The sequence below is a fragment of the Mustela erminea genome, chromosome X (assembly GCF_009829155.1).
Source record: "Mustela erminea isolate mMusErm1 chromosome X, mMusErm1.Pri, whole genome shotgun sequence".
NCBI lineage: Eukaryota > Metazoa > Chordata > Mammalia > Carnivora > Mustelidae > Mustela > Mustela erminea.
Genome location: NC_045635.1, coordinates 45,019,291 through 45,044,561, shown reverse-complemented (window position 1 = coordinate 45,044,561; position 25,271 = coordinate 45,019,291). Strand labels below are relative to the sequence as shown.

The 25,271-nt window shown below is 41.7% G+C and overlaps 1 protein-coding gene across 2 annotated transcripts in view; it reads right to left on the bottom strand.

Moving 5' to 3' along the window:
• Positions 1–738: 738 nt before the first annotated feature.
• The window catches only part of MAGED1 (MAGE family member D1), a 58,558-nt gene continuing 34,025 nt past the window's right edge, over positions 739–25,271 (bottom strand). The window contains exons 1-13 of one of the 2 annotated variants that reach the window (XM_032330036.1): positions 7,527–7,838; positions 6,926–6,999; positions 5,479–6,195; positions 4,165–4,833; positions 3,970–4,033; positions 3,664–3,743; positions 3,399–3,490; positions 3,095–3,174; positions 2,961–3,003; positions 2,636–2,698; positions 1,786–1,900; positions 1,154–1,539; positions 739–947 (exon numbers count right to left, since the gene is read on the bottom strand). In XM_032330036.1, coding sequence (XP_032185927.1) covers positions 1,162–1,539; positions 1,786–1,900; positions 2,636–2,698; positions 2,961–3,003; positions 3,095–3,174; positions 3,399–3,490; positions 3,664–3,743; positions 3,970–4,033; positions 4,165–4,833; positions 5,479–6,195; positions 6,926–6,970 — 2,346 coding nt within the window. In that variant the 5' untranslated portion in view covers positions 6,971–6,999; positions 7,527–7,838 and the 3' untranslated portion in view covers positions 739–947; positions 1,154–1,161. Of the gene's footprint in view, positions 948–1,153; positions 1,540–1,785; positions 1,901–2,635; positions 2,699–2,960; positions 3,004–3,094; positions 3,175–3,398; positions 3,491–3,663; positions 3,744–3,969; positions 4,034–4,164; positions 4,834–5,478; positions 6,196–6,925; positions 7,000–7,526; positions 7,839–25,271 lie in introns of those variants that run through there. The other variant, XM_032330035.1, reaches the window with a different exon arrangement.

The following is a 25,271-nucleotide window of genomic DNA, read 5'->3' as shown; positions in this document are numbered from 1 at the left end:
TGTGGGAGAAGAGGCCAATGTGAGGTTTCTTTCACTATCCATAAAAACTTGTCTCTGTGATGAGGCCTTGGTCCTATTGCGGTGGGGGATAGTGAGGGCTTTCTAGAGGGACAGGTTCCTGGGCAACATTTCCAGAGATGAAAAGGGAGGGCCTCGTGAGCCCATCTCTTTATGGACAATGTGGCTAAGGAGATGAGATTTTTTTCTCACACATGAGACTCTAGTACCAGGATCATAGGGTTCCCTGTTCCTACTCCTGCCCTGATCCTGGAGTTATTTCACTTTCCACATGGATAATACAACCAACGCCCTGGAATCCCAGGGACATCATCTCCAGGAACAGTTATTTTCCCTCTCCTTCAACCACCCACTCTTTGGGCCTTGTCATTAACTGGAGTTCTACCTCCTCTGTCTTCTTAAATGCAACTATCTGACCACCTACACCCTCTCTCTCATTATTTCATCTCTTTTAATGTCACTCCAGGATACCTAGCAGCATATCTCTTACATATGAGTCACCTAAGCAGAATTTATAAAGTAAACCATACTTGTTCTTGGACCTCATTAACATTTGTGTTCATTACTTCCTCCTTTGTTTCCTAATCCTTAAACTGAATCTACCCATATTTTTACCAGTTGAAAGCTAATTTGCCCCTTAGGCTAGAACTGAGGCCCTCTCTTTCCCATATAAACAAGTTTATCTCTCCCCAACATGGAAAAACCAGAGAGCACATCTAATTCACTTTGCAGTTTCAATGTTTATTTCTGATACCAAAACTTGACAGCACACAAGGGGGAAAAAAAGCAACAGACAAGGAACAGCAAATAAATTTATCTTGCATGCCACTTTCAGTCAACAGGACGTGGCTCTCTAGATAGCTGTTTAGAAGGAATCTGAGGCTTCAGCCTCACTCAGGGGAAAGACTATTGCAACTGATTAGCAATATCTGTGGACATAAGAAAGAAAAAATTAATAATCAAGGATATATTTCTAATAGTAAGAAATATAAATACCAAATAGTGCTTCCCTGTACTTTCCTCATCTCCCCACCACGGGTTTCCTAGGACTCACAGGTCGTGCATATAAATATATTCCCACATACCCTCTATCCCCCAATGACCCTAACTGCCCAAACCAAAGTTATATACCTACCCAACATCTCACTCAACCCAGAAGAAACCAATGGCACCAAAGTTGGCAGCGAAGTTGGCACTGGCTGTACCACCAGGGCCAATAATGGGGCCAGCGAAGGTCTGAGGAAATCTGGAGCGGGCATTCTGGTGGTATCTGGCCCAGAAGGTAAATGGGATTCTAGACCAGGGATCGCCAAAATCTCCTTCCTCATCCCAGGTCAGCAGCTCAAATTCAATGTCATCCCAGCTCCAGGGCCCAGATACGGCCTCATCTCCAATCCCCATGCGGGTTCTCGCCTCAGCCCGGGCCTCAGCCTCAGCTGCAGCAGCGTCCAGAGCATCCAAGGCCTCATCTGCAGCCTCCATGAACTGTGCAGTCCAGTCACGAGGATCTCTTTTCTGAACCTGAGATGAAAAATAGAAAGTAAAACAAAACCCGTAATAGTAGGAGTTAATATTTACGACACACCTGCTATATATATTTAGCACTCTACTTTGTGCTACTGTTTACATAACAGCAACAATAAATACCACAAATAATGCAGGACCTACCATGTGCAATATCTGAGGTCTTTTTCCTGCTCTGGGCCTTTCCCAGCCAGTCATACATCATCCCTTCACCTATCAACTCTGAAACAGTTCCCCTATTACCTCTGCAATGAATCTCAGCACTTTCATCTTGCTAGTTTCATGGTAGGAACGGAGGCCCCAGAGGAACTCATACTCAGGAGGGTTGCTGTTGGGCACTCGTCTGTAATCCAGGTACCTTATAGAGGAGAAAGGTGTTTGTTTCTACCCAGACAAGAAAAACAATGCATCATACTATATTTGAAACCCTCAATTTTAGGTAGCAACCCCTCCCCCCAGATTCATTCATAACCTAGCTTAATTCTATTTTTTTTCTAATTTATTTTTATTTTTATTTTAAATTGGCTCCATGTCCAGTGTGAAGCCCAATGCTGGACTTGAACTCACGACCCTCAGATCGACACCTGAGCTGAGATCAAGAGTCAGACGCTTAACCAACTGAGCCACCCGGGCACCCCATAAACCTAGCTTAATTATATTCTAAGAGCCAGGTCTTCAAACTCCTGTACCAGTGCTTCTACATTAAGCAGCCACCTAGAACTGCAGGGTGGCTTATATAAGGTCATAGAAAGGACAATGCTTAATCTCACCCCTTGTGTCCCAGCTCTAACTCCACATTCTTGTAATTTTGTTATTTGAGACACAGTTGGCCCACTACAATGATTACTGTACACCTCAGCCTTGGAAATGTCAAGTGTGGGTATAGTGGACAGGCTTTACTTGCAAGATAACTATACTGCAGAAAAATCCAACCACAAGCAGGGATACTTGATAAACACTTCCAAGTATGTATGTGTTTTTCTATGTGAACGCATACGTATAGTGTAAGAAATGAGCACAGGAAGGATTGTCTGAGGCTGAGCAGCACAAAGAACTCATGAGGACCAGACAAAATCCCTTACATAGCACTTACTTTTGCTTTACAAACTCGTAAGTGAGAAGTTTCCTCAGATCTCCAAGAAGAGGATGTCTCACCCTGATAGTATAAAAAAACAAACCCATAATCAGAGACTATGACACTGTCCAAAGAAAAGAAAAGAGCTTCCTAGCACAGAGGTCAGAGATGAAAGAAGAGACAGAGTTCAGAACTATTTGCCCATCTACCCAGGGTACATCCTTGGGCTCTGTACCTCCCCAAACCAATTCCCCTAGACCACCAGGCTGATGCAATCCTGGGACCATCCTCTGTTGCCAAAGGATGATATAAACAGGCAAGAGATGAAAGAGCCCAGTCATACCCAGGACGCAGTCCCATCTTGCGTAGTGCCTCCCAGAGGACAGCTGCAATGGGAGGCAAGGGGAGACAATGCACGGAAAATGAGCACGGAAATCAGGCTGTAGCCAACCCCCAGCTGCAGGTCCAGCCACTCACCTTCACTGGCACGGTTGCCATTCATGAAGATGACGCCCAGTATCACTAAAAGGAGACCCAGCTTGGGTGTGTCTTTGGTCCTAAAGGGGTACAAAAAATATGTTTTCAGTAGTCATTTATATTAGACACGTGGGGCAGCTTACCCATCTAGCTTCCCCAGTATTCCTTAGCAAGGGGGTAATTCTACCTCATTTCTGACCATGAGCTGGTATGTGATCCTGAATCTTGGACCATGACCTACTTGACACTCCCAGAAAAAAGCACCACTGAGAAAGGCAATGTTCCACCTCTTTTCCCATCTTACGTTCCCAATATGCCAGCCAGGGACTCGGGGGTACTGATGAGAATATACAGGTGTTCTTCTTTGTCAATCTCCTTCAGCTGAATCCCAAATTTCTACAGGGACAAGAAAATAGACTGTGAAATTACAGTATCTAGCACTGGCTACCCATATTCAGTTGCTCACCTCCCTGTGAGACTTCAGCTCTAAACTCCCAGTAGGAATCCCATGAATCTTTGTTATCAAAACCTTCCCTCATTATCCCTGTTCCTCAGGGCTGCCTTCTCACCTTCTCCAGGACAAAGCATGCACGTTCAATGATTTCTGGATAAACATCAGTGTATTCACGGATGATATCCCTCAGCATTTCTGCGGGAGAGAGAACAGGGTACCTGAACTGAGTAGGGGCCATGGAACTACAACCCCTTTGCCAGTCCTGCTAAAGGGAACAGAGTCAGGGCCCTCAAGAATGAAAAATGAAGAATCAGCCACAGAAAGGGGACTAAAGGGGAGGGGACATATAAGCAAAGGGATGTCCATAGAGCATGGGGAGAGGGGAAGGGCAGAGTGTTGGAGGAGAGCACTGGGTGCCTACCTGAGCGCTTGATGGGCACCTTGGTATAATCTTTAAGCATCAGGTACTTGACCAACTTATTTGCCTATGAGGGAAAAAAAAGGAAATCATTAAAGTTATTAAAATAGTTACAGGAAACTTAAATGAATAGAAGCTAGAAGGACGACAAAGAAAGGAATAAGAGAGGGAAAGGTGACTAGGAATAACAGTTCTTACTCTTTCCTGAAGAAGGGCCACATCTCGGGGCTGTGAGGCACCCAGGTTCTGTGAGGCACGCGAATTGGGAGAGGGGCGCAGGTTTGGTGAAGGTCGCAGGTTCTGCCAGTCAGGTGGAACTGGCCAGTCAGTGGGGATCCAGTCAGGTGGGAGCGGCCAGTCAGTGGGAATTGGCCAGTCAGGTGGTAGAGGCCAGTCAGGTGGTAGGGGCCAGTCAGGAGGGCCCTGCCAATCTGGAGGACCCTGCCAGCCTGGTGGGTTCTGCCATCCAGGTGGGGTCTGCCATCCAGGTGGATTTTGCCAGGCCAGTGGGTTCGGCCAGACAACTGGACCAGGCCAGACGATGGGGTTCGGCCAGATCACCGGATTCTGCCAGATCACTGGGTTTGGCCAGATCACTGGGTTCTGCCAAGCAACTGGGTTTTGCCAGGCTGGTGGGGTCTGCCTAGCTGGGGGGCTCTGACGTGCTGGTGGGGTCTGCCTGGCTGGCTGGTTTTGCCAGCCTGACGGGTTCTGCCAGGCCAATGGGGTCTGCCAGAGCACATTGGGGGGTGCGCCAGGTGGGTTCTGAGTGGTAACTGGAACCGGTGCAGACCTCCACGTCCCTGTAGCCAATGGGGCCCGCCTCTGATCTCCACTGCTGTTTTCGTCCACATTCAAGTTATTAATCTGCATCATTAGAGAGAAAGAAGGTCCAAGGTCACCAGATGTTTGTTTCCTCACCCTATTACAGGAAGGTCCCCTAAAACCCTCACCTGTAGTGACAGCCTGACCCACTAGCCAATGGTCACCCCGAGTCCTGGGCTTGTCTTTCACTCTCTTCAAAGCAGGAGTTTCATCTCTGCATCAGGACAGGAGCAACCCAAGTGTGGGGCCTGAAGCTTTTCCTCTTCCTATGTCCAACACTGGCTCTGCTTGTACCACCCTGGACAAATCACTCAAGTCACTTCACCTCTCTAGAACTTAATTTCCTTCTCTGTGAAACTGAGACTATAAACCCTAGCTGGTAACATCTTGAAGATTTAGATAACCTGTGTGAACGAGCCTAGCTCAAGACCTAATACACAGTGGCTATTATGAAAATGTAAACTGAATTACGTACACAATGTATATATTATGTGTCCATGTCTCATCTCCCCATTAGTCTGTGGATATTCAGAGGGCAGAAATTATCACACTCACTTTATCATCCCCTACAACCTAACTGAATACAGGCCATTATAAACGTATTTTTTTGTGTGTTACTTAGAACAAACGAACCTCAGAGAAGAAAGGAGAGGGCCCAAAGCAAAGTGGAGCTAGCAGGGATCTCACCTTGCGGGTCCTCTTGCCCCGAATTATAGTCCTGGACTCCAGATTCTGAGCCTGGGAACCATCTGCTGATGTCTGTGCAGCTGCACCATCAGATTCAGGGATACCTGGGTTGGTCTCTACCTCAGGCTGGTTAGTGGCCATCTTGGCTTGGTTAATATTCTGGGTCTGCGTATCAACTGTTGGGGTCTTAGTGGTGTCATTCCAAGCCTTAAAGGCTGTCTTAGGCTGAGTGTTGGCCATCTCACTGGCACTGAGAGACTGAGAGAAATTGTAGGTGGTATTTGGGCCCACCTTAGTAGTGGCATTCTGGGCCTTAAAGGCCGTCTCAGACTTGTTAGCAGTTAACTCACTGGTGGTTGCTGCCTGGGAAAAATCATAGGCAGCATTTGGGCCCTTTGGGGTGGGATTCTGGGACTTAAAGGCTGCCTTAGGTGGCGCATTGGGCATCTCCTTGGCATTCAGAGCCTGAGAGAAATCATAGGCACCATTTGGGCCTTTTGTGGGGGCATTCTGAGCCTTAAAGGCTGTTTTGGGCCTAGCGGCAGCTGCTAAAACCTGAATATCAGCCATCTCACTGGCTGTTGGGGGCTGTGAATTCTGGGGACTAGCATTCGGCCCAGCTGCTGTAGCCTGGTTGGTAGGTGGAGCCTCCGAAATCTGGATGGCCTCCATCAGGGTCTGCATAAGCAAGGTGCTGTCTTCTACGGAGGCCTCAGCCTGCAAATACAGGGGGAGAAAATGAAATTTCTGGGCCTCCAAAGTGGAAGCAGGAGGGTTGGGGGAGCAGTGCAGGGGAAGTACAGGCAGGCGGATGGTGCAAAAAGGCTGAGGCGCAGATCTAGAAGACCAGCAAGGGGTGATGGGAAGCGGAATGGTAACAAAACGTGTGGTAGTGATGGAGTGGGGCAGGACTAAATGAGGGGTGGGGCGGAATGAGGAGGGGGACGAAGTAGAATGAAGGGGGCGGTGGGGGGTGATGGAGGAGGTAAGAGCAGAGAATTGCGGTGTGCGGCAGGAGCTATGGATGCGAGGCGAGCCAGAGCAAGGCTGCCGCCTCGAGGAGTTGAGGGGAATAGTGGGGCGGGGTGGGGGGGTGCGTTGCAGGCGTGGGGAATGCAGGAGAGAGGGAGGGTGCCGACGGGAGGTTGGGGGAGGGGGTGGCAGACTGCTCTACGAGCGTCAGGGCTGTGGAAGAAAATGGTTCCTTACCCAACCCGCATTCTCTGGGCAGATTGCCCTGAGTACTAACAGGGTCTCCCCTTTCTCTAAGCAGGGACTGATGGCTGAAAAGGGACGCCCCTCCCCCCCCAATAAACCATGGGAATTTGAAAGACGATGGAGCCTAGGCACGAAGAAGGCAAAATCAGATCCAGGCTTTTGGGCGGCCAAAGGGGCCCCAGGGAACTGTCGGCTAGGGAAATGGTGGGGTGGGGGGTGGAGATCTCACCTGGAAGCCGAGGAGGCCCGCACCACAGTCCATTTTCTGAGCCATGGCTCCTGTCCCTCTGGCAAGAGCAGAGCCTGGGGGATGTGGGGGAGGAGCTGGGCGTTATACTACAGAGGGCAAATAGGAAGGGCCGAATGGGGGGGGGGGTCGGGTTTGACTGTGGGGGAGAATGAGGCGCTGAATGTGAAGGGAACGGGCTGGATCAGTGTGGGAAAAGTGAATGGGTGTCAGGATGGAGGCTCTGAATCCCGAGAAGCTACTGACGGGGAGAAGCTTCAAATCGGGGTTTGGAAAGCCAGTAACAGTTCTGAATCCAGGGGGAGTGGGTTGGGACTCGCATATGGTAAATTGAATGGAGGTTTCGAATCAGGAGGAATCGTATGACAGTAGAGATTGAGGTCGAGAAATCTGTGGAGATTTTTAACGATGGGAGGGGTTCGGAGAACGAACAGGGGTTCTGAGTAAGGGAGGATCGGGTAAGGGGCGTGAATGGGGGTTCGGGGGGTGGAAGGGGGATCAGAATCCGGGGTAAAGGGATCGAAATGAAAAATGGGAGGCCCGCACCAGGGGGCAGATGCCCTGTCTGGGGGCTAAATCTCACCTTGCCTCAGGCCCCAACCCCAACCCCCTCGTTGCCTCCCTTCTTCACGACTCAGAGGATCGGGATTGCAGTGCTCGGCTCTCAGCAGCCGCACCCTCTCCTTGTCCAGGAGAAAATGCCAGCGCGGCAGCTAGGACGACCCCGCCTCTCCGCCTAATATACCACCCACCGCCTCAGATAGTTGTGCGCATGCGCAAGACCTGACCGACCAAATAAAAGTCCCGCCCGCTTCCCCAACAAAAGCTTCGTCCTGAACACCACGGTGCGCATGTGCAGTGGGAGGCAATCCCGCCCCTTTGCCAACACACCATCCCACCACCAACCAGGTCGACAGTATACCACGGTCCCACCTCCTTCATCAATATCCCCTCCCCCAAACAGATGCGCTGTGCCTTTAGATCCCACCCCTTGCCCCACAAGCCGGCCCCCTACCTTTTCCGCAATGCGTCTCTGTTCTATCCCTCCCCTCTTGTGGCCCCTCCTGTCCAGTCGGCAAGCACCTCCACACACACACCCTCCCGCGCCTAGCACCACTTAGGTCACTATTAAGGAGGTGTCCGTGTGGGGTCTCTACTGCAACAAGTGCTAGGCTCCTGCTAAGCTCACCTACTTTGGGACCCAGGGAAAGGAATGGTCGGACTGTTGGAGATAGAAAGTCTGCACCTGTCACAAGAATTCGTATGATCCCTCTCAACAGATCCCAGACTCATAAACATTAGCTTCTTTCCTGCCCTTTGTGCAGCTCCAGCCATGCACATATTTCGTGCACAGGTGAGGAGGGGAGGGGAGGGAAGGGAACAGCTTGAACATCACAGCGCAATCTGTGCTGGGGGTTGTCTTTCTCTCAGGCAGCCCTGGGAGGTGAATGTCAGCAACCCCATTTTACAGGTCAGAAAGCTAAAGCACAGGCACACTCAATGACCTAGACAAGGCCACAGAACCAGTCAAGAGAAAATGCAAAATGTGGGCCTTGGGTCCTCATGACTCCAAAATCCTTGTTCCACTAGTGCTGGCCTGGGAACTAAGGCACCCTACCCTCTTCAGTTCTGAGCGACAGATCCCACACATATACCTCCTGTGCCCTGTCAACCACCTATTCTAAACAAGCAAGGTTTGTATTCCCCAGGACTTAAGCGCATGTGGGAAAACAGAGACCCCTAGTCCCCACCCCCTCTATGTGGGTCCATCCAGGTGTGGGAATTGTTCCTGGAGGGTCCACTCCCTGCTCCCATCGTCAGTTCTCTCCCTATGAGTGGCACAAACACCGCTGCCCCTAAGGCCTTCCTGGTGCCCACTTGAGAAGCCAGGACAATCAGGCTCTTACGTGCCTGAACCATGGCAAGTCTGGATTTAGTGTAAATGTTTACCCTGGTTCCTTCCAGGGCTTGGGCCTCAACTCCTGGGATGAATTGCTGGGATATTCTACTAGCTGTGTGAGCTGGCTCAGGTCATTCCACTTCCTGAGCCAGATTCTCAACATACAAAATGGGAAGCACAAATAGCACTGACTGGTGTCCGACCCAAGGACACACATGCTGATATGCTTCCAGATGACTGGAGACTCAGACAGAAAATCATATACAGATGTGAAATGACTCAAATTAACTGATACTTTCCAAAAGTACAAGGCAGACCTTGGTACATTTCACATTTGTTCTGGCATCACTTCCTGCCAGGAGTCTGCATATGAAAGAAAGCTAATGCTAGGAAGATGGCAGCATTTGGTCCCCAAGGGCCAACATCAATTCTGCCTGGCTGGATGACTTTCCTCATCTGTTGCATAGCAACCTCCCCTGTCAGCTGCCTGTTTTTCCTCAGCACTTCCTCTGTAAAGTGTCTGCAGTGGGACGTGATCAGACTCAGGAAAGGAGGTCTGAAACATCATTTTATATGCTATCTGCTTCTATATCTGTATCTCCAGTCTTGCTTTGGCCTATGAATTCTAGATCCATAATCCAAATGCCTGCCTCACTTCTGCAAATGGATATTCCTCAATATTTTCAAATTTAATAGGTCTCAAACTGACTCCTTTGTACATATCCTCTTCCTCACGGACACTGTGTTTCTCCCTTAGTCATGCCACTCTCTCCCCCTTAGAATAAAAAGCCTTTTAGGGAAATGGATTTTCATTTTGTTTTATTCATTGCTGTATACCCTTTATCTGCAATGACACCTGGCATATTTTATATGCTCAAAAATGTTAATAAATGAATGAATCACACCATCCACCCTCTTGCTCAAGCCAGAAACCTGAGAGGTATTCTTTTTTCCTTCCTGTGTTTCCTTATACAAACAATGCATATTTGTCATTAAAAATTTAAACATTGCGGCACCTGGGTGGCTCAGGTGGTTGAACACCTGACTCTTGATTTCACATGATCTCAGGGTTGTGAGATCGAGACCTGCGTCAGGCTCTATGCTCAGTGTGGAGTCTGTTTGAGATTCTCTTTCTCTTCCTCTGTCCCTACCCCCACTCACACACACACACTAAATAAATAAATAATATCTTTAAAATATGAAAATAAAAATAATTTAAATAATAACATTAAGTATTTTAGAAACTGAGTAAACATCACTCCAAATGACATCATACCAACCTGAGATAACTGATAATCAGATTTTGATGCTACCTTTTCACGTAATACTTTGTGCATACATATGCTTACAAAAATGGGATTATATATATGCTGTATTTTAAACTGCATTCTTTCACTTAACTGCCTCCCACTCCTTTCCTCCACTTCAACCCTCATCTGCCAAACATGCATTTTAACAACCATTTTTGTATCTTTCCATGTTTAAAAAGTCCTCTTATTTTTTACTATTTCACAAAAATTAAGGTCATATACACTTTAATTCAACAGATTTATTTTAGTTAACACTGATATACCTCTGACTCAATTTTTAACACTGCTGCGTAATATTCTACGATAGGTATGTACTGCAATGTAGTCAGTAATTTCCCCAATGACAGTCATCTAGCTTCAATGTGATGGGGAGCAAATACATGCACACAACACTGCAATGAAATACTTGTACATATATCCTTGTATTTAATGCTTAATGTTTTTCATTCCTGTGATACCAAATGCCCAGGAATCAGACTGACATACTCTACAGTGCTTGGTAATATAAAAACTTTTCCAAACTTTGTGTCAATGTGACATGTATTTTATTGGTATCTCTCCTGTGGTTTTAATTTACATTTCTGATGCATGTAGTGAAACACACATTCATGTCTTAATGGATCTATTAGATTTTTTTGTAAAGTAATTGTGCAAGTCTTTTTATCTCTTTGTCTTATTTTTAGGACTCTTTCTACAGTACTACAGGTGCTTATTGAAAACCCTTGGGATTAGATATACTTCAATTATTTTTTTTATGTTTTAGTAAGGGAATACTGTGTTACATACTGTATACTACATAACAGTTCAAGCTGCAAAAGCCTTTATGAAGACCGGATGTTTACTTTTTCACATTCCCTTAGCAGCCAAGAGAATGTGATCTAGGATCTACCAGTGTGGCAAGGTCCTGAAAACTACCCTGAGGTCCAATGATTCATTAGAAGGACTCACAGAACTCAGAAAAGGTGTTAAAGTCATGGTTATTTTTTATTACAGCAAAAGCATACTGATTTTAAATCAACAAAACCAAAAGATGCAGAGGAAAGACTCCAGGAGAAACTAGGCATATGCTTCTGGTTGTCTTCTCTCAGTATAGTTGTATGGCCGGTGCTTAAATCTCCCAGCAAGTTAGGTGGCAATGTGGGAGGCTTGCCTGGGCTGGGATTTTACTGAGGGTCAGTCAGGTAGACACTGGACACTCGTGTGGCTGACCTTAGTTACTTAGCCTCCAGCCTGTGCAGAGGTACCACAAGGCCACGGGCCCACTGTATATGTATATATAATACCAAAAGGGCCAAGGCCTACTATAAATCACACGGTTAACATAAACTATCTAGTATGGCCCAAAGTTCCAAGTAAACAAAAAGACACTCTACTCAGGCTGAATATTCCAAGGGCTTAGAGATTATCCCCCAAGAGCTTGTTAAGAATCAGACCTATCTTTGGAATATACAGACTTTTTTTTTTTTTTGAAATTGTAGGGTTTATAGACCCCACACATCTGTGGAGTCAATTCTACTACAATCCGTTTCTAGGAGCAGCTTTGGTAGCAGGACTAACGGCAGCATGTAGTATCCAGTGTTCATTGGTGGCAGTAATGGTAGCCAGCCAGCTAACACTTAGCTAACACAACCAGCATGATTTTTGAAAAAACAAATTTTATTAATTCTACTTTAAAAATGTTTAACTTTTTATTCTGAAATAACTATAGATACATAGGCAATTGCAAAGCTAGTACAGAGAAATCCTATGTACCTCTTCAGCCACTTCCCCCAATGGGCACAGTTATGAAACTATAATGCAATATCAAAACCAAGAAACTGACACTGGTATGATATATGTGTATAGTTCTACCACATGTAGAGGTTTCTATAGTAATCACCATAGCAACCAATATACAGAATTATAACATCCCCACAGATTTCCCTGTACACTCAAATTCATCATCCTTCCCTTCGCTATCCCTAACCCTTAGCAGCCATTACTGTGTTTTCCAACTTCAAAACTTCAACACTTCAAAAGGTTATAAAATGGAATCCTATGTCACATTGTGACTTTTTTTTCACTCAGCATAGTACCCGTGAAATACACCCAATTTGTTACATGTATGTATTAATGGTTCGTTCCTTTTCATTGCTTAGTACTATTCCATGATCTAGTTGTGCCACAGTTAGTTTAACAATTCACCCACTGAAGGACATCCGGGTAGTTTCCGGTTTGGGGCTATTATGAAAAACGCTGCTATAAATATTTGTGTACAGTTTTTCTTTTTTCTGTGACCATAAGTTCTCATTTCTCTGGGATAAATGCCCAGGACTGCAATTGCTAGGTAGTATAATAAGAATATGTTAGTTTTATAAGAAACTGCCAAACTTTCTCAGAGTGGTTGTATCATTTTACATTTGCACCAGCAATGTATGAGTGATCCATTTTCTCCAAATCCTTGCCAGCAACTTGTTGTACTTTTTTAGCCACTCTCATAAATATGAACTAATAACATTTGCATTTCCCTAATATCTAATGATGTTGAACATTTTTAACATGTACTTATTTGCCATCCATATATCCTCTTTGGTAAAATGCTTCTTCATATCTTTTGCCCATTTTCTAATTGGTTTCTTTTTCTCTTTGTCATTTCTCTTTCTTGCCTTCCAATAAGCTAAACTTTTTTCTAGAACTCCACTATTCTGTTTGTATTCCTCTAAAATTCATATGTTGAAATCCTAACCTCCCCATAGGTGATAGTATTAGGAGGTGGGCCTTTGGGAGGTATTGAGGTTGTGAGGGTAGAGTTCTCATGAAAGGGATTAGTGCCTTAGAGGCTCCAGAGATAGTTTTTTAATCCCTCCCACCATGTGAGGACACAGTGAGAAGAGGCCAGGAAAAGAGGGCTATGAATAGAGTCCTCACCAAATGTAACCACGCTGGTGCCCTGATCTTTGGCTTCTCAGCCTTGAGTACTGTAATAAATAAATTTCTGTTGTTTATAAGCTACCTAATCTGTGGTATTTCATTACAGGAGCCCAAATGGACTAAGATAAAGTCTATTTTATCTATAATGTTTTTGAGCATATAACTTTAAACAGACTTTTATAGTGATTGCTATAGGTATCACGTTATATATATATTACATATTATCAAATCATATATGTATATATGTGTATATATATGTGTGTGTATATACACACACATATTTTATTTTTGTTTTTTAATGATTTTATTTATTTGTCAGAGAGAGACTGAGAGAGAGAGAAAGAGCACAAGCAGGGGGAGCAGCAGGAAGAGGAGAAGCAGGCTCCCACTCCCCAGCAAGGCACGTGATGTGGGACTCAGTCCCAGGACCCTGGGATCATAACCTGAGACAAAGGCAGGCACTTAACTGATTGAGCCACCCAGGTAATTGAGCCACCCAGGGTATCCTGACATACATATATTTTAAGGTTTTACTGATCTTGGACTGACTGGAAGAAATCTGGGTGCCTAACTGCGTATTTATTTATTAAATTTATTTCTTGCAATGCTGGAGGCTGAGAAGTCTAAGATCAACACACCATTCATTTAACATTTTGTCAGTTTAGTGAAATACAGAAACCTTCCCTCTGTTTACATGCTTTTACCATTATTTATATTACATTTATCTTAAATATCTCCTCTTCATACATTGAGAACTACAGACACTGTTCTAATTATGGCTTCAATCATCAAGCATAATTTAAAGAACTCAAGAGGAAAAGGAAAGTATATTATGTTTACCCATATTTTATTCTTTTTGTTGCCCTTTCTTCCTTACTGATGGTCCAAAACCCTTTATCATTTCCTTTCTTTTTCAAGAACTTTCTCCAGGCATTCTTTTAGGATAAGAAGGCTGGTAACAATTCTCTTAGTTTCCCTTGTCTTGAAAATGTCTCAATTTCGTCTATATATTACTAAAGAATATTTTCATTGAGTGTATAATTAATTCTTGGTTGACAGTTTCATTCTCAGAGCCCTTGAAAAATACTGCAGCCTCAATGCTTTCGAATGAGGTAACTACTGTCATCAATTTGGTGTTCTCCTACAGGCAAAGTATCATTTCTCTCTCTGCTGGCTTTCAAGATTTTTAATTTCTGTCTTTAGCTTTCACAAGTTTGAAAATGATGTGCCTTGATATGAATTTATTTGGCAGTATCTTTTTTGGAGTTTACTCAGCTTCTTGATTCTATGGGATTATGCTTTTTTCCAAATTTGGGAAATTTTCAGCTACTTTTCTAATTCTTCTCTCTTCTTCTGTGACTGTGAGGACACCTATGTTATTTTGTAACCGTCCAACAAGGGCCTGAGGCTCTGTTTTTGTTTCACACTCTTATTTTTTTCTCTGTTGGTCTGACTGGATAATTTCTATTGTTCCATCTTAGAGTTCATGGATTTATTCTTCTGTCATTATTCTCCTGTTGAAGTCATCTATTAAGTTTTTTTTAAGTTCATTTATTAGTTTTCAGTTTTCAATTTCCTTTTAATTCTTCTTTTTATTTCTTTCAGAGATTTTCTTTTTTTTTAAGATTTTATTTATTTGTCAGAGAAAGAATGAGAGCGAGAGAGACTGATAAAAAGAACACGTGCAGGGCAGAAGGAGACAGAAAAGCAGACTCCTCACTGGGCAGGGAGCCCAATGCGGACTCGATCCTAGCACACTGGGATCATGACCTGAGCTGAAGGCAGACGCTTAACCGACTAAGCCACCCAGACGCCCCTCTTTGGAAGATTTTGTTTCTTTTTTGAGACTTTCTATTTTTCCATTTGTTCTTTTTTTTTTTTTTAAGATTTTACTTATTTGACAAAGAGAGTGAGAGAGCACAAACAAGGGGAACAGTAGAGGGAAAGGGAGAAGCAGGTTCCCTGCCAAGCAGGGAGCCTGATCTGAGGCTCGATCCCAGGATCCTGGGATCATGACCTGAGCCAAAGGCAGATGCTTAACCATTTGAGCCACCCAAGTGCCCTTTTCCATTTTTTCTAAGAATGCTCACAACTGCTCTTTGAAACATGCTTATGATGTCCATTTAAAAATTGGTGTTAGATGATTCTAATATCTGTGTCATCTTGGTGTTGGTGTGTGTTAACTATCTTTTCTCATTCAAGTCATAATTAATATAGTTCTTGATATAACCAGTTATTTTCAACTGAATCCTAGATATTTTACATAGTATATTATGAGGATGTGAATCTTATTTAAATCTTCTGTTTTATTACATGTGGGTGAGTCCACATGCCCACTCAGCCTTCAGTGACACCTGACAGACAGGGGCTCCTTTTTATTGAGGGCTAAGTGAGAGTTCCAGCTCCATATTAAGATTTTACCGGTATCAGCCTGACTGGGAGGGACCTGGGTACCTAATTACACAGTAAATGTGTTATCATTTTTAGTGCTGGGTGGTGATAAAAATCCCACTTGTCCACTACACCTTCCTTTGACATGACTTCATTGGTTAGAGGGAGATGCATCTCATTATCATCTTTAGGGATGGAGATCCAGGCTCCCCACATGCCTTCTGACATTGTGGGGATTGGGCTATTCCCACTTCCCATTTGCCCTTCCCTGACACTCTGTCAGGAGATTAACGACCTCATTACAGCCCGTCAAGGGTGGAAGTGCAGGGTCTCTAGCTAGCTTTTTCCGGTAGGTGTAGGGCCACAGTCTCTCCTCTGGCATTTAGCTAGACTAGGGCAGTTATTGTCTAAAAAATAAATTTGTCTTGCAATGCTGTCTTTGTCTTTTAGATATGGAAAGAACAGAGTTATGTTGGGGCTTTTTATTTTTTGGTCTATGTCCTTTGGTGTTTCCAGTTTGTAAGCTTCTCCAGCATCTTGTCTGGGATATATAAGGCTAAAAGAAAACCCAGGGAACTCACCACCATGTCATTCCTTGGATCCAAGTTCCCTAGAAGGTGTGTCATCTTATCTCTAACTTTCAAGGTCTTCTCACGTTTGGTTTATATACAATGCCCAGGAATCAAAAGGGAAGTGTATTACACCATTTACCTCTTCCTGCTGGAAGCAGAAATCCTCAATTCTGATGCTTTTTAAAAATGTAAAACTATTGGAATTTCTAATGTATGGCCATATTATAAGAAAAATAATTTGATCTCTTATAATATATACAGCACTTATTTTGTTGTTTTAGATGATTTGCTAAAACATCAAGAACAATTTTGGGTAATAATCTCAATAAGTAACATCCTTTTCTTTTTCCTGAAATGACTTTACCATTTTACCACTTAGAATGTTTGTTGCTTTTTTACAAGTAGTTTTAAAAACCGTATTTAGTAGTTTCTCTCCTATTTTACTTATTCATAATATTCCCTATGCCTTATTCATAAATCTAATCCACCACCTATTCCTGCTGAGTCTACAATTTTAAGTACATCTTAACTGCATTCTATTCTATCATCTTACTGTTAGAAGGGAGCATGAAGAGAGGGAGAAATGGAGAAAGAAAAATTGAAAAGGTGGAAAAGATGAATAGGTAGAAGAAGGAAAGAAGAAAGAAGAAAACAGGGATCAGAGAACGAATTAATGAAAATAGTTGCCTCTCTCTGAGGGCATCATATACCACTCATATACATGGGAAATATTCTGCTGCTCCAATCACATGATGGGGCCTGTTCATCTCTGTGAGGCTGTCTTTGCTAATATATTTTTATACTTATGTGATATACCCTGAGCTGAGAAAAACTATGTGAGGAGGCCTAAAGCTCAAAATCCCTATAGACTCCACAAAACCATTTCTATTTTATAGTCTTCAGCTCTCTTAGCCTAACCTGGAAGTGAGGCACAAGGTCACATTGCTAGAGGATCTCACAAACCATTCTGGGGCTTCTTCCCATCCCTGAAATACAGGGCCTAAGTTTCTCGTTTTCAGATACCTACAACATCTACTCTTTGCTTCTTGTTTGCTTTTCTTCTCAACACAATCAATGTGAAGCTGGAGGTACAGACTTGAAAAGAAGTGCTAAAAACAAAAGGCTAAACAAACAAAAAATCAGTGACTTTTCTTGGACTCGACAGAGAAATGAGGTTTAAAACAAACCACCATCCTGAAATCTTGAAGAATAGGCAAATCCAGAATCACAAATGATATATACTTACCCAAAACTGAAGCCACTAAAGCTATAAAACTTGTAGGAACACTTAACTGATAATTTTGACAAGTTGCTGGAGGCTGAGTGTGGACTACAGTGAAAGTGAGAAACTCCCAGGAGTGGTAGTCTTGGGGGGAGGCACACTTTCATGGGCTTTACTTCCAGGAATCTCACCAGGTTCTCAGAGTGCAGATCCAAGAAAGACACCCTTGTAGCCCTGGCAGGAAGAGGGGAAGAGTCCTTGTGAATATCCTAATGAAATATGCCCAGAACCTTCTCCACAACAAAAGCCTACTCTTCAGGAGGAAAGACTACCAGAGCCTTGTTCCAGTACCATGGTGGAAGGACATCCTGCTCACTCCTACTCCCTCTAGTTTTCCTATCTCACCTAAGGCAGGGACACAGAGAAGGGGACTACACAAGAGGAAATACATGCAAAGGTCACAGGTGCACTAAAACTCTGACATTTAACTGGAATATTGCAAAAGACTCCCTTTTCTCCCATACCATACCACCCCAGCAGCAGGGCTCCAATATATTAACAATGGGTTATAACGGAATGAAATGCAAGACAGACTAAGGAAGAGAACTTAAGGAAGCCCAAAGTCAAAAGAGGAAACAAAATCTGGGATGCTAGAAGAATATGGAGCCTCTGACATCTAATACTAAAGGAAACTTTAAACAAAGCCTATCCCTGACAAGATTAACACATATCTTCACACTAGAGACCAATCTATCTCACTTCCTATTACCTAATACATCATGTCCAGCTTTCAAAAAAAATTAGAAGGCACACCAAAAAGCAAAAAGAAAAAGTCTGAAGAGACAAAGGAAGCATAAGACTCAAATAAGAAAGAGTGTTGGACTTATCAAACAAGGAATTCAGCACACTGTAATTAATACATTAAAGGATCTAATGAAAAAAGCCAACAAAACGCAAAGAATAGATGGGGTAAAGTAAGCAGAATGATGGAAATTCTGAGAAAAAGATCAAAAGGAATGCTAGAAAAAAATCATAACAACTGAAGAATGCCTTTGGTGGGTTCATCAGTAGACTGGACACAGGTGAGGAAAACTAGAAGGTAGATTAAGAGACAGCAAACTGAAAAGTAAATAGGAAAAAATAATTTTAAAAAATCCAGAACACTGGGATGCCTGGGTGGCTCAGTCGATTAAGCCGCTGCCTTTGACTCAGGTCATGATCCCAGGGTTCTGGGACTGAGTCCTGCATCAGGCTCCTTGCTCAGCAGGGAGCCTGCTTCTCTCTCTGCCTCTGCCTGCCACTCTGCCACTTGTGCTCTCTCTCTCTCTGACAAATAAAAATAAATAAATAAATAAAAGCTTTTAAAAAAAAACCCAAAACATTTAAGAATTGTGGGACAATTTCAAAAGATGAAATACATGCATTACCGGAACACAGAGAGAGAATGAAGCGAAGAAATATTGCAAATAATAATGGCTAAGAAGTTTCCAAACTTAATGAAGACAACAAATCACAGATCCAGAAAGCTTAAAGAACATCAAACGGGGAAATACTAAAAGATTTACACTGAGGCACATACTTTTCAAACTGTAGAAGACCAAAGACAAAGAGAAAATCCTGAAAGAAGCTAGAAGAAAAAAGTATCTTACTTATAATGGAATATGGATAAGAACTACTGAAAGCTTCTCATCAGAAACCACACAAGCAAGTAGAGTGTGGAGGAAAATATTTAAAACATTAAAGAAAAAACCCACTGACCTATATTTCTGTATCTAGCAAAGTATCCTTTAAAAGTGAAGGAGAGGGGCGCCTGGGTGGCTCAGAGGGTTAAGCCTCTGCCTTCAGCTCAGGTCATGGTCTTAGGGTCCTGGGATGAAGCCCCCCGCATTGGGCTCTCTGCTCAGCAGGGAGCCTGCTTCCCACCCACCCCCGCCTGCCTCTCTGCCTACTTGTGATCTCTCTCTGTGTCAAATAAATAAAATCTTTAAAAAAAATAAAAGTGAAGAAGAAATACTTTTTCAGACAAACAAAAACTGAAGGAATTCATCACCAGTAGTTCTATCCTATAAGAACATGTTAAAAGATTTTCTTGGAGAAGGAAAACAATATAGGGCAGAAACTTGGAACTACATAAAGACAGGAGCATTGGAGAAGGAATAAATGAAGTTTTCCTTTAAAGGGGAAATCAAAACTGCAATTATAGATATTTTGGGATGCTTTAATCAAAGGAAATTTATGGAAAACATTTCTCCATTATTGCGTGCAATACATAAGAGAAACATTTCAAACATAAACATATATCCAGGATAAAAATAAAAGGATGGAATACGTTATGGCACACAATAAACAAATGATATATTAATATCAGACATAGTACTTTAAGGTAAAACATTATTTTAGATGAAAAGTTCACTGTATAATATAAAAATCATAATTTAACAGATATGCAAGAAGAAATAAAACCAAAATCGTAGTGGAGTGAATGATAGAATAAGCATATGAAATAATGGGTCCATTTTGAAACTTCTACATAGATGCTATACATTGAGACCCAAACATAAAATATTAGGATGCTTCCTACTGGATATGTACCCCCAAAATACAAAAACACTAATTCAAAGAGATATATGCATCCCTATGCTTATTACAACAGTACTTACAGAAGTCAAATTATGGAAGCAGCCCAGGTGCTCCTTGATAGAGGAATGGATAAAGAAGATGTGGTGTATATATACAATGGAATATTATTCACCCATAACAAGAATGAATGGAGCTAAAGAGAATAAGGCTAAGTAAAGTCAGTCAGAGGAAGGTTAATACCCTATGAATTCACTCCTATGTGTAATTTAAGAAACAAACCCAACAAGTAAAGGGAAAAGAGAGAGAGAGAAAAACAAACCAAGAAACAGACTCAACTACAGAGAGCAAACTGATGGTTACCAGAGAGGAGGTGGGTGGGGGGAAATGGGTGAAATAGATGATGAGGATTAAAGAACACAAGCATCACGATGAGCACCGAGTAATGAATAGAATTGTTGAATCATTATATTGTATATCTGAAACTAATATTATACTGTATGCTAACTATACTGGGAATTAAAAAAGTAAGAAATAAAAAAAATTATAGTGCCTCAAAATGAGCACTATAGAATTCTTAAAATCCTTCCATGTTTTTAGATGGAAGCTAACTTGATTTTACCTCCTGTATTACTATCTGTGTAAGAATTTTTAAAGAAATTTAAGTATGCCTGCTACATGCTATGCACTGTGGTAAGTGCTGGGGAAACAATAATGAGCAAAAACACATGTATTACCTCTTTTCAAGGACTACTGCAACTCAGTCAAATGTAAACAAAACTAAGTCCAGTTAGACTTGCAGAATTTTGAGATACTTTATGGAGTTTTTGATGCCAATTTTCAGCACGAGAGCGGCAAAATGACATTTCAAATGATCTTGGCATAAACTTAAATAGGTTGCATCTTCCTTCACACTGACCAATTCCCTATTCCCTTCCAATTAATTCCTCACTCCCATCTCCACAGCAATTAATATTCCATTACTGAGGAGAAGATTATCAGAAGAGACAAGAGTAACCCTGCAAGGAGAACCTCATGCAGTCTGAGGGTGTTTGTTTGATATCTCATCAGATAATCTTACCATATGGGCTTTTGGTATCTTGTGGCTTAGAGACCCTCTGTCATTTGGACTGGAAAATTCACAAGTGTATCTGAATGTTCTTAGATACCTGGGATAAGATTTAGCTCCAAAGGTGTCCTCAATGTTCACCATCAGTATAAAACTTATAAACCTCCTAATTTGAGAATCATGAAGCATTAACAACTGTAATGGATACAGAGCTGAAGTTAAGTCATCACATACTTCAGCTTATGGCATGTTCTGGTTTCATTTTATAAAACAAGGATCATGTGAAAAACACTGGAAAAATGGTCCATAACAACTCCATTATCACACCCCCCCCATGCACAATGATAATATACTGCATCTGCAAATGTTTTAGAACATAATGTTACTTAACAATTACTCTGATATTATAACATTTTCCAAGATATTAAAAAGCCTTTGTAAACTTCTTTATAATTATATACTATCCCATTATATAAATGTACCTACTCAACTAATTAACAAAGGGAGTTTTTCCATTTATTTTTGTCCATTAGATTATCATTGCGGTGATTTTTCCACACAAAGCTCTCTGTATATGTCCAATTATTTCCTTAGGGTATATTATTAGAAATGGAATTACTAGGTCAAAGAGGCATGAACTATTTTAAGGCTGTTATTCAATATCCAAATGCTTTCCAGAAAGTTTTATCAACACTAGCAATGTAGAAGAGTCCTCATGTGCCCTTGATCATATTCAGTATTTGCTTTAAAAATATCTTTTCTGGTTTGACAGACAAAATATTTAATTGATTTACACTGTATTTATGATTAATGAAGACAGAACTTAATTAAATAAATTAAATTAATTAAATAGTTAATACATAATTAACTAAATAATTGAGAACACACTTTTCAGTGTTTTTTAGTCATTTAATTAAGTCATTTAATTTTGTTTCTGATTTCTTTATCTAGGAAAACACGCAAATTATTACTTTCTTTTCTACCATCATTTCCTCCATTAAAAAAAAAAAATGCTATGGGTGTCCTTACCCATTCAAAAGCCAAGTAAATACTCATTTTTTTAAAAGATTTTATTTATTTATTTGACAGACAGAGAACAGAAGTAGGCAGAGAGGCAGGCAGAAAGAGAGAGAGAGAGAGAAGCAGGCTCTGCACTGAGCAGAGAGCCCGATGCGGGGTTCAATCCCAGGACCCTGGGATCATGACCTGAGCCAAAGGCAGAGGCTTTAACCCACTAAGCCACCCAGGCACCCCGTAAATACTCATTTTTAAGGAAAGTAATTCAGAAATGCATACTTAGGCACCTAAAATAATCCATACCTTCTTAGTAATTTATTTATTAAGACTTTGTTCTTAGGGAGAAATTATACAAATTAAATTATTCTGATGTTTAAACAATGACAGAAGCCTATTTTTATTACAGCATGAAGAAAACATAATACCAATTTAGCAGGCTATTGAATGTGACTTTTAAAGTTGCCTCAGAATTTTAGTTAAAGCCACATAGCTTAAAAAAAAAAAAGATACCAAGTATCTCCCTATTCTAAAGGGAGCCACCAAGAAGTTCTGAACACATTCCTACAGGACTTACGTAGAATAGCAGAGTAGTCACCCTACTGATACTTATTCTATTCCTTCACTGACCAAATGTACTTAGAGACTAGAAAAATTCAGTGTTGTAAGTCTTGGTTTGGGAAAGAGTGTTTTCCCTCCTTTGTCAAAGCCATGGGAGCAGCAATCCAAAGAATCACTTATAGAGACCGGGGAGCCTGCATGGGATAAGAACAGAGGGATGTATTTTATCACACTTTAGATATTTAATAGTTTCTCCCTAGATTCAAATTTCTGATGACTACTCAGGTTTGTCACTCCTAAAGGCTTTTCTACATTGACTACATCCCTATAGCTTTACTTCACTATGTATTCAACTATATCGAACTAACATTTGAACTCTGGCTGAAAGACCCATGATCAATCACTACATTCATAGGGTTTATCTCTACTGATGAATTTTCTGATGTTAACAAAATCTGAAGCCCGGCTAAAAGCTCTTTAATGTGCTTTATACATGTTTTCTCACTATCATAACTTTTTTGGTGACCTATAATGTCTGAAATTGAAATTGGATAAAGAAAGCAAAGATCCTATGACCCACACCATGGGCTGCCTGCCCTATGTATGGGTTCATCCTCATGAACAACAGTGTCTGAGATTAGAGCACAATTATTCTAACATTTACTGTAGTCTTGTTTCCAATCCTGCATCTATCCCAAGCCTTAAACATCTATCCTTTGAAGGGAAGTAAATCTGCCTCTTTAACGTGACTTTATACTCCTAAATTTCTTAAGTTTGAAGTCATGAAGATATACTCTTAGAATATGTGGTCATATTCTCTGTGATCTAAAGATCTTCTTTAAACCCCTGATTCTGAATATGTTTCTTGTTTTGTTCAGACTCTTCCTTCTCACCTTGATAATAAAAATTTTAGAAGTACAACTGTCACTTATATCTGATACTTGGCAGTACTGAGGAAAAGCTCAAAGAAGAGAAAAGGAAGAAGCAAAGGAAGAGAAAAAGGAAAAGGAAAAGGAAAGGACTGTCTAACAAGTCTCCGCCATACAGCTTCCTATAAGGCAAGTCAGGGACTGGATTTACCCTCCAACCTGGCAGAAACACTAAAAAAGGTGGGGGGGACAAACATATGAAATCATTATTTCTAAGACATCAGACATCAGGCAGTGAAAAAATAGTGATCCCTGAGAGATGGTCATGGTGGCAGCGATGGGGAATGACGTGAGCCTCTACAATCTGGAATAGTTTCTAGTTCATGGTGCAATGAAGGAGAATGCAGTCGGAGCCCAGAGGATTTCCTTCGCTGAGTTAACAGAGATGAGATCAGAAAGAACAAGGTGATTAAAGTTCAGAGAACAAGAATACCAAAAAGTAGAGAGCTGCACTTAAGGAGAATTCTGAAGAATTTTGGAAGATTGTCATAAACTATCCAGTAGAATATTGATCAGTTAATGCATGTAAGTAAATTATCCAAAGCTGGGGAAAGAACCACCTGAAAAGATTAGAGGGTACAAATGTCAAAAGCTCACACAGGTCTGGGGATAATGCCTGTTCCCACCTATTACTACTAACCAGAGCAGAAAAACTCATAATTCATGAGGCATGGGGTGTTCAGATGGGCCTCACTTCACTAGTCTGGGATAATTAGCTTTATGCAAAACACTGCTGTTGTCCTGCCTAAAATCTTAAAAGCAAGACTCAAGAAAGATTTAACTCCTTCGAAATAACTGCATCCCATAAAAACCTCAAGAATTATACAAAATATCGAGCACCAACAGGCAAAAAATTTACCAAAATTTCACAAAAATGTAAAGTTCAAAGGTAAAGTTCATAATGCCTAGCATTCAAAAAACAAAACCAGGCATGCAAGGAAGCAGAAAAATGTGAGGGTAAAAGAAATCAATCAATCCAAATTGACCCACAACTTACAAAGATGTTATATTTAGCAGACAAGCTAATTTTAAAAGTTACTATAATTGGGGTGTCTGTGTGGCTCAGCTGGTTTAAGCATCTGACTCTTGATTTTAGTTCAGGTCATGATCTCAGGGTGGTGAGAATGAGCCCCACCTCAGGCTCCAATACCTGCTTAAGATACTCTCTTCTCCCTCTGCCCCTCCCTCCACTCCCATGAGAGTTCTCTGTCTCTCTCTCTCTAAAAAAAGTACTATAACTATGTTCCTTATGTGCAAAAAGCTAGAAAAAGTCATGTTAAGTAGAGAAATGAGACATTTTTAATAAGGTACAAGTCGTGTCTAGTAATAAAAACCATAATATTTGAAATGAAATATTCAATGGATGGAATTAGTGAATAGATTAGTGAACTTGAAGACACAAAAGAAACAAATATTCTAAACGAAATAAAAATAAAATACATTTGAAAAATAAAAAGAGCATAGGAGTGCCTTTGTTCATGCCATTTCCTCTTCTGGGAACACTCTTCCCCCATCCCAACCATCCATCCATCCTTCAATCAATTAATTCTGAATCTGCCTTCTGGTCTCAATTCAATTGTCACTTCCGTCCTTTGTTGGTCTTCCAGAGTAGGTCAAACCCTCTTTAAATCTATTCGCAGAACCATGCACTTAGCTTCCACAACACTTATTACAGTGTCAACCTCACAAATATTTGGGTCTGTGATTAATGTCTGTCTTTAATTGCAAGACAGTAAGCTCCATGAGGGCAGAGAAAACATGTCTGTTTTTATCTCCAGAATCTCAAACTATGCCAGTCTTATAGTGCCCCTTGTACATGGAATCCTACCTGTATCTTTTACCTCTGGGATTTTTTTTTCTTTTTACATTGCAC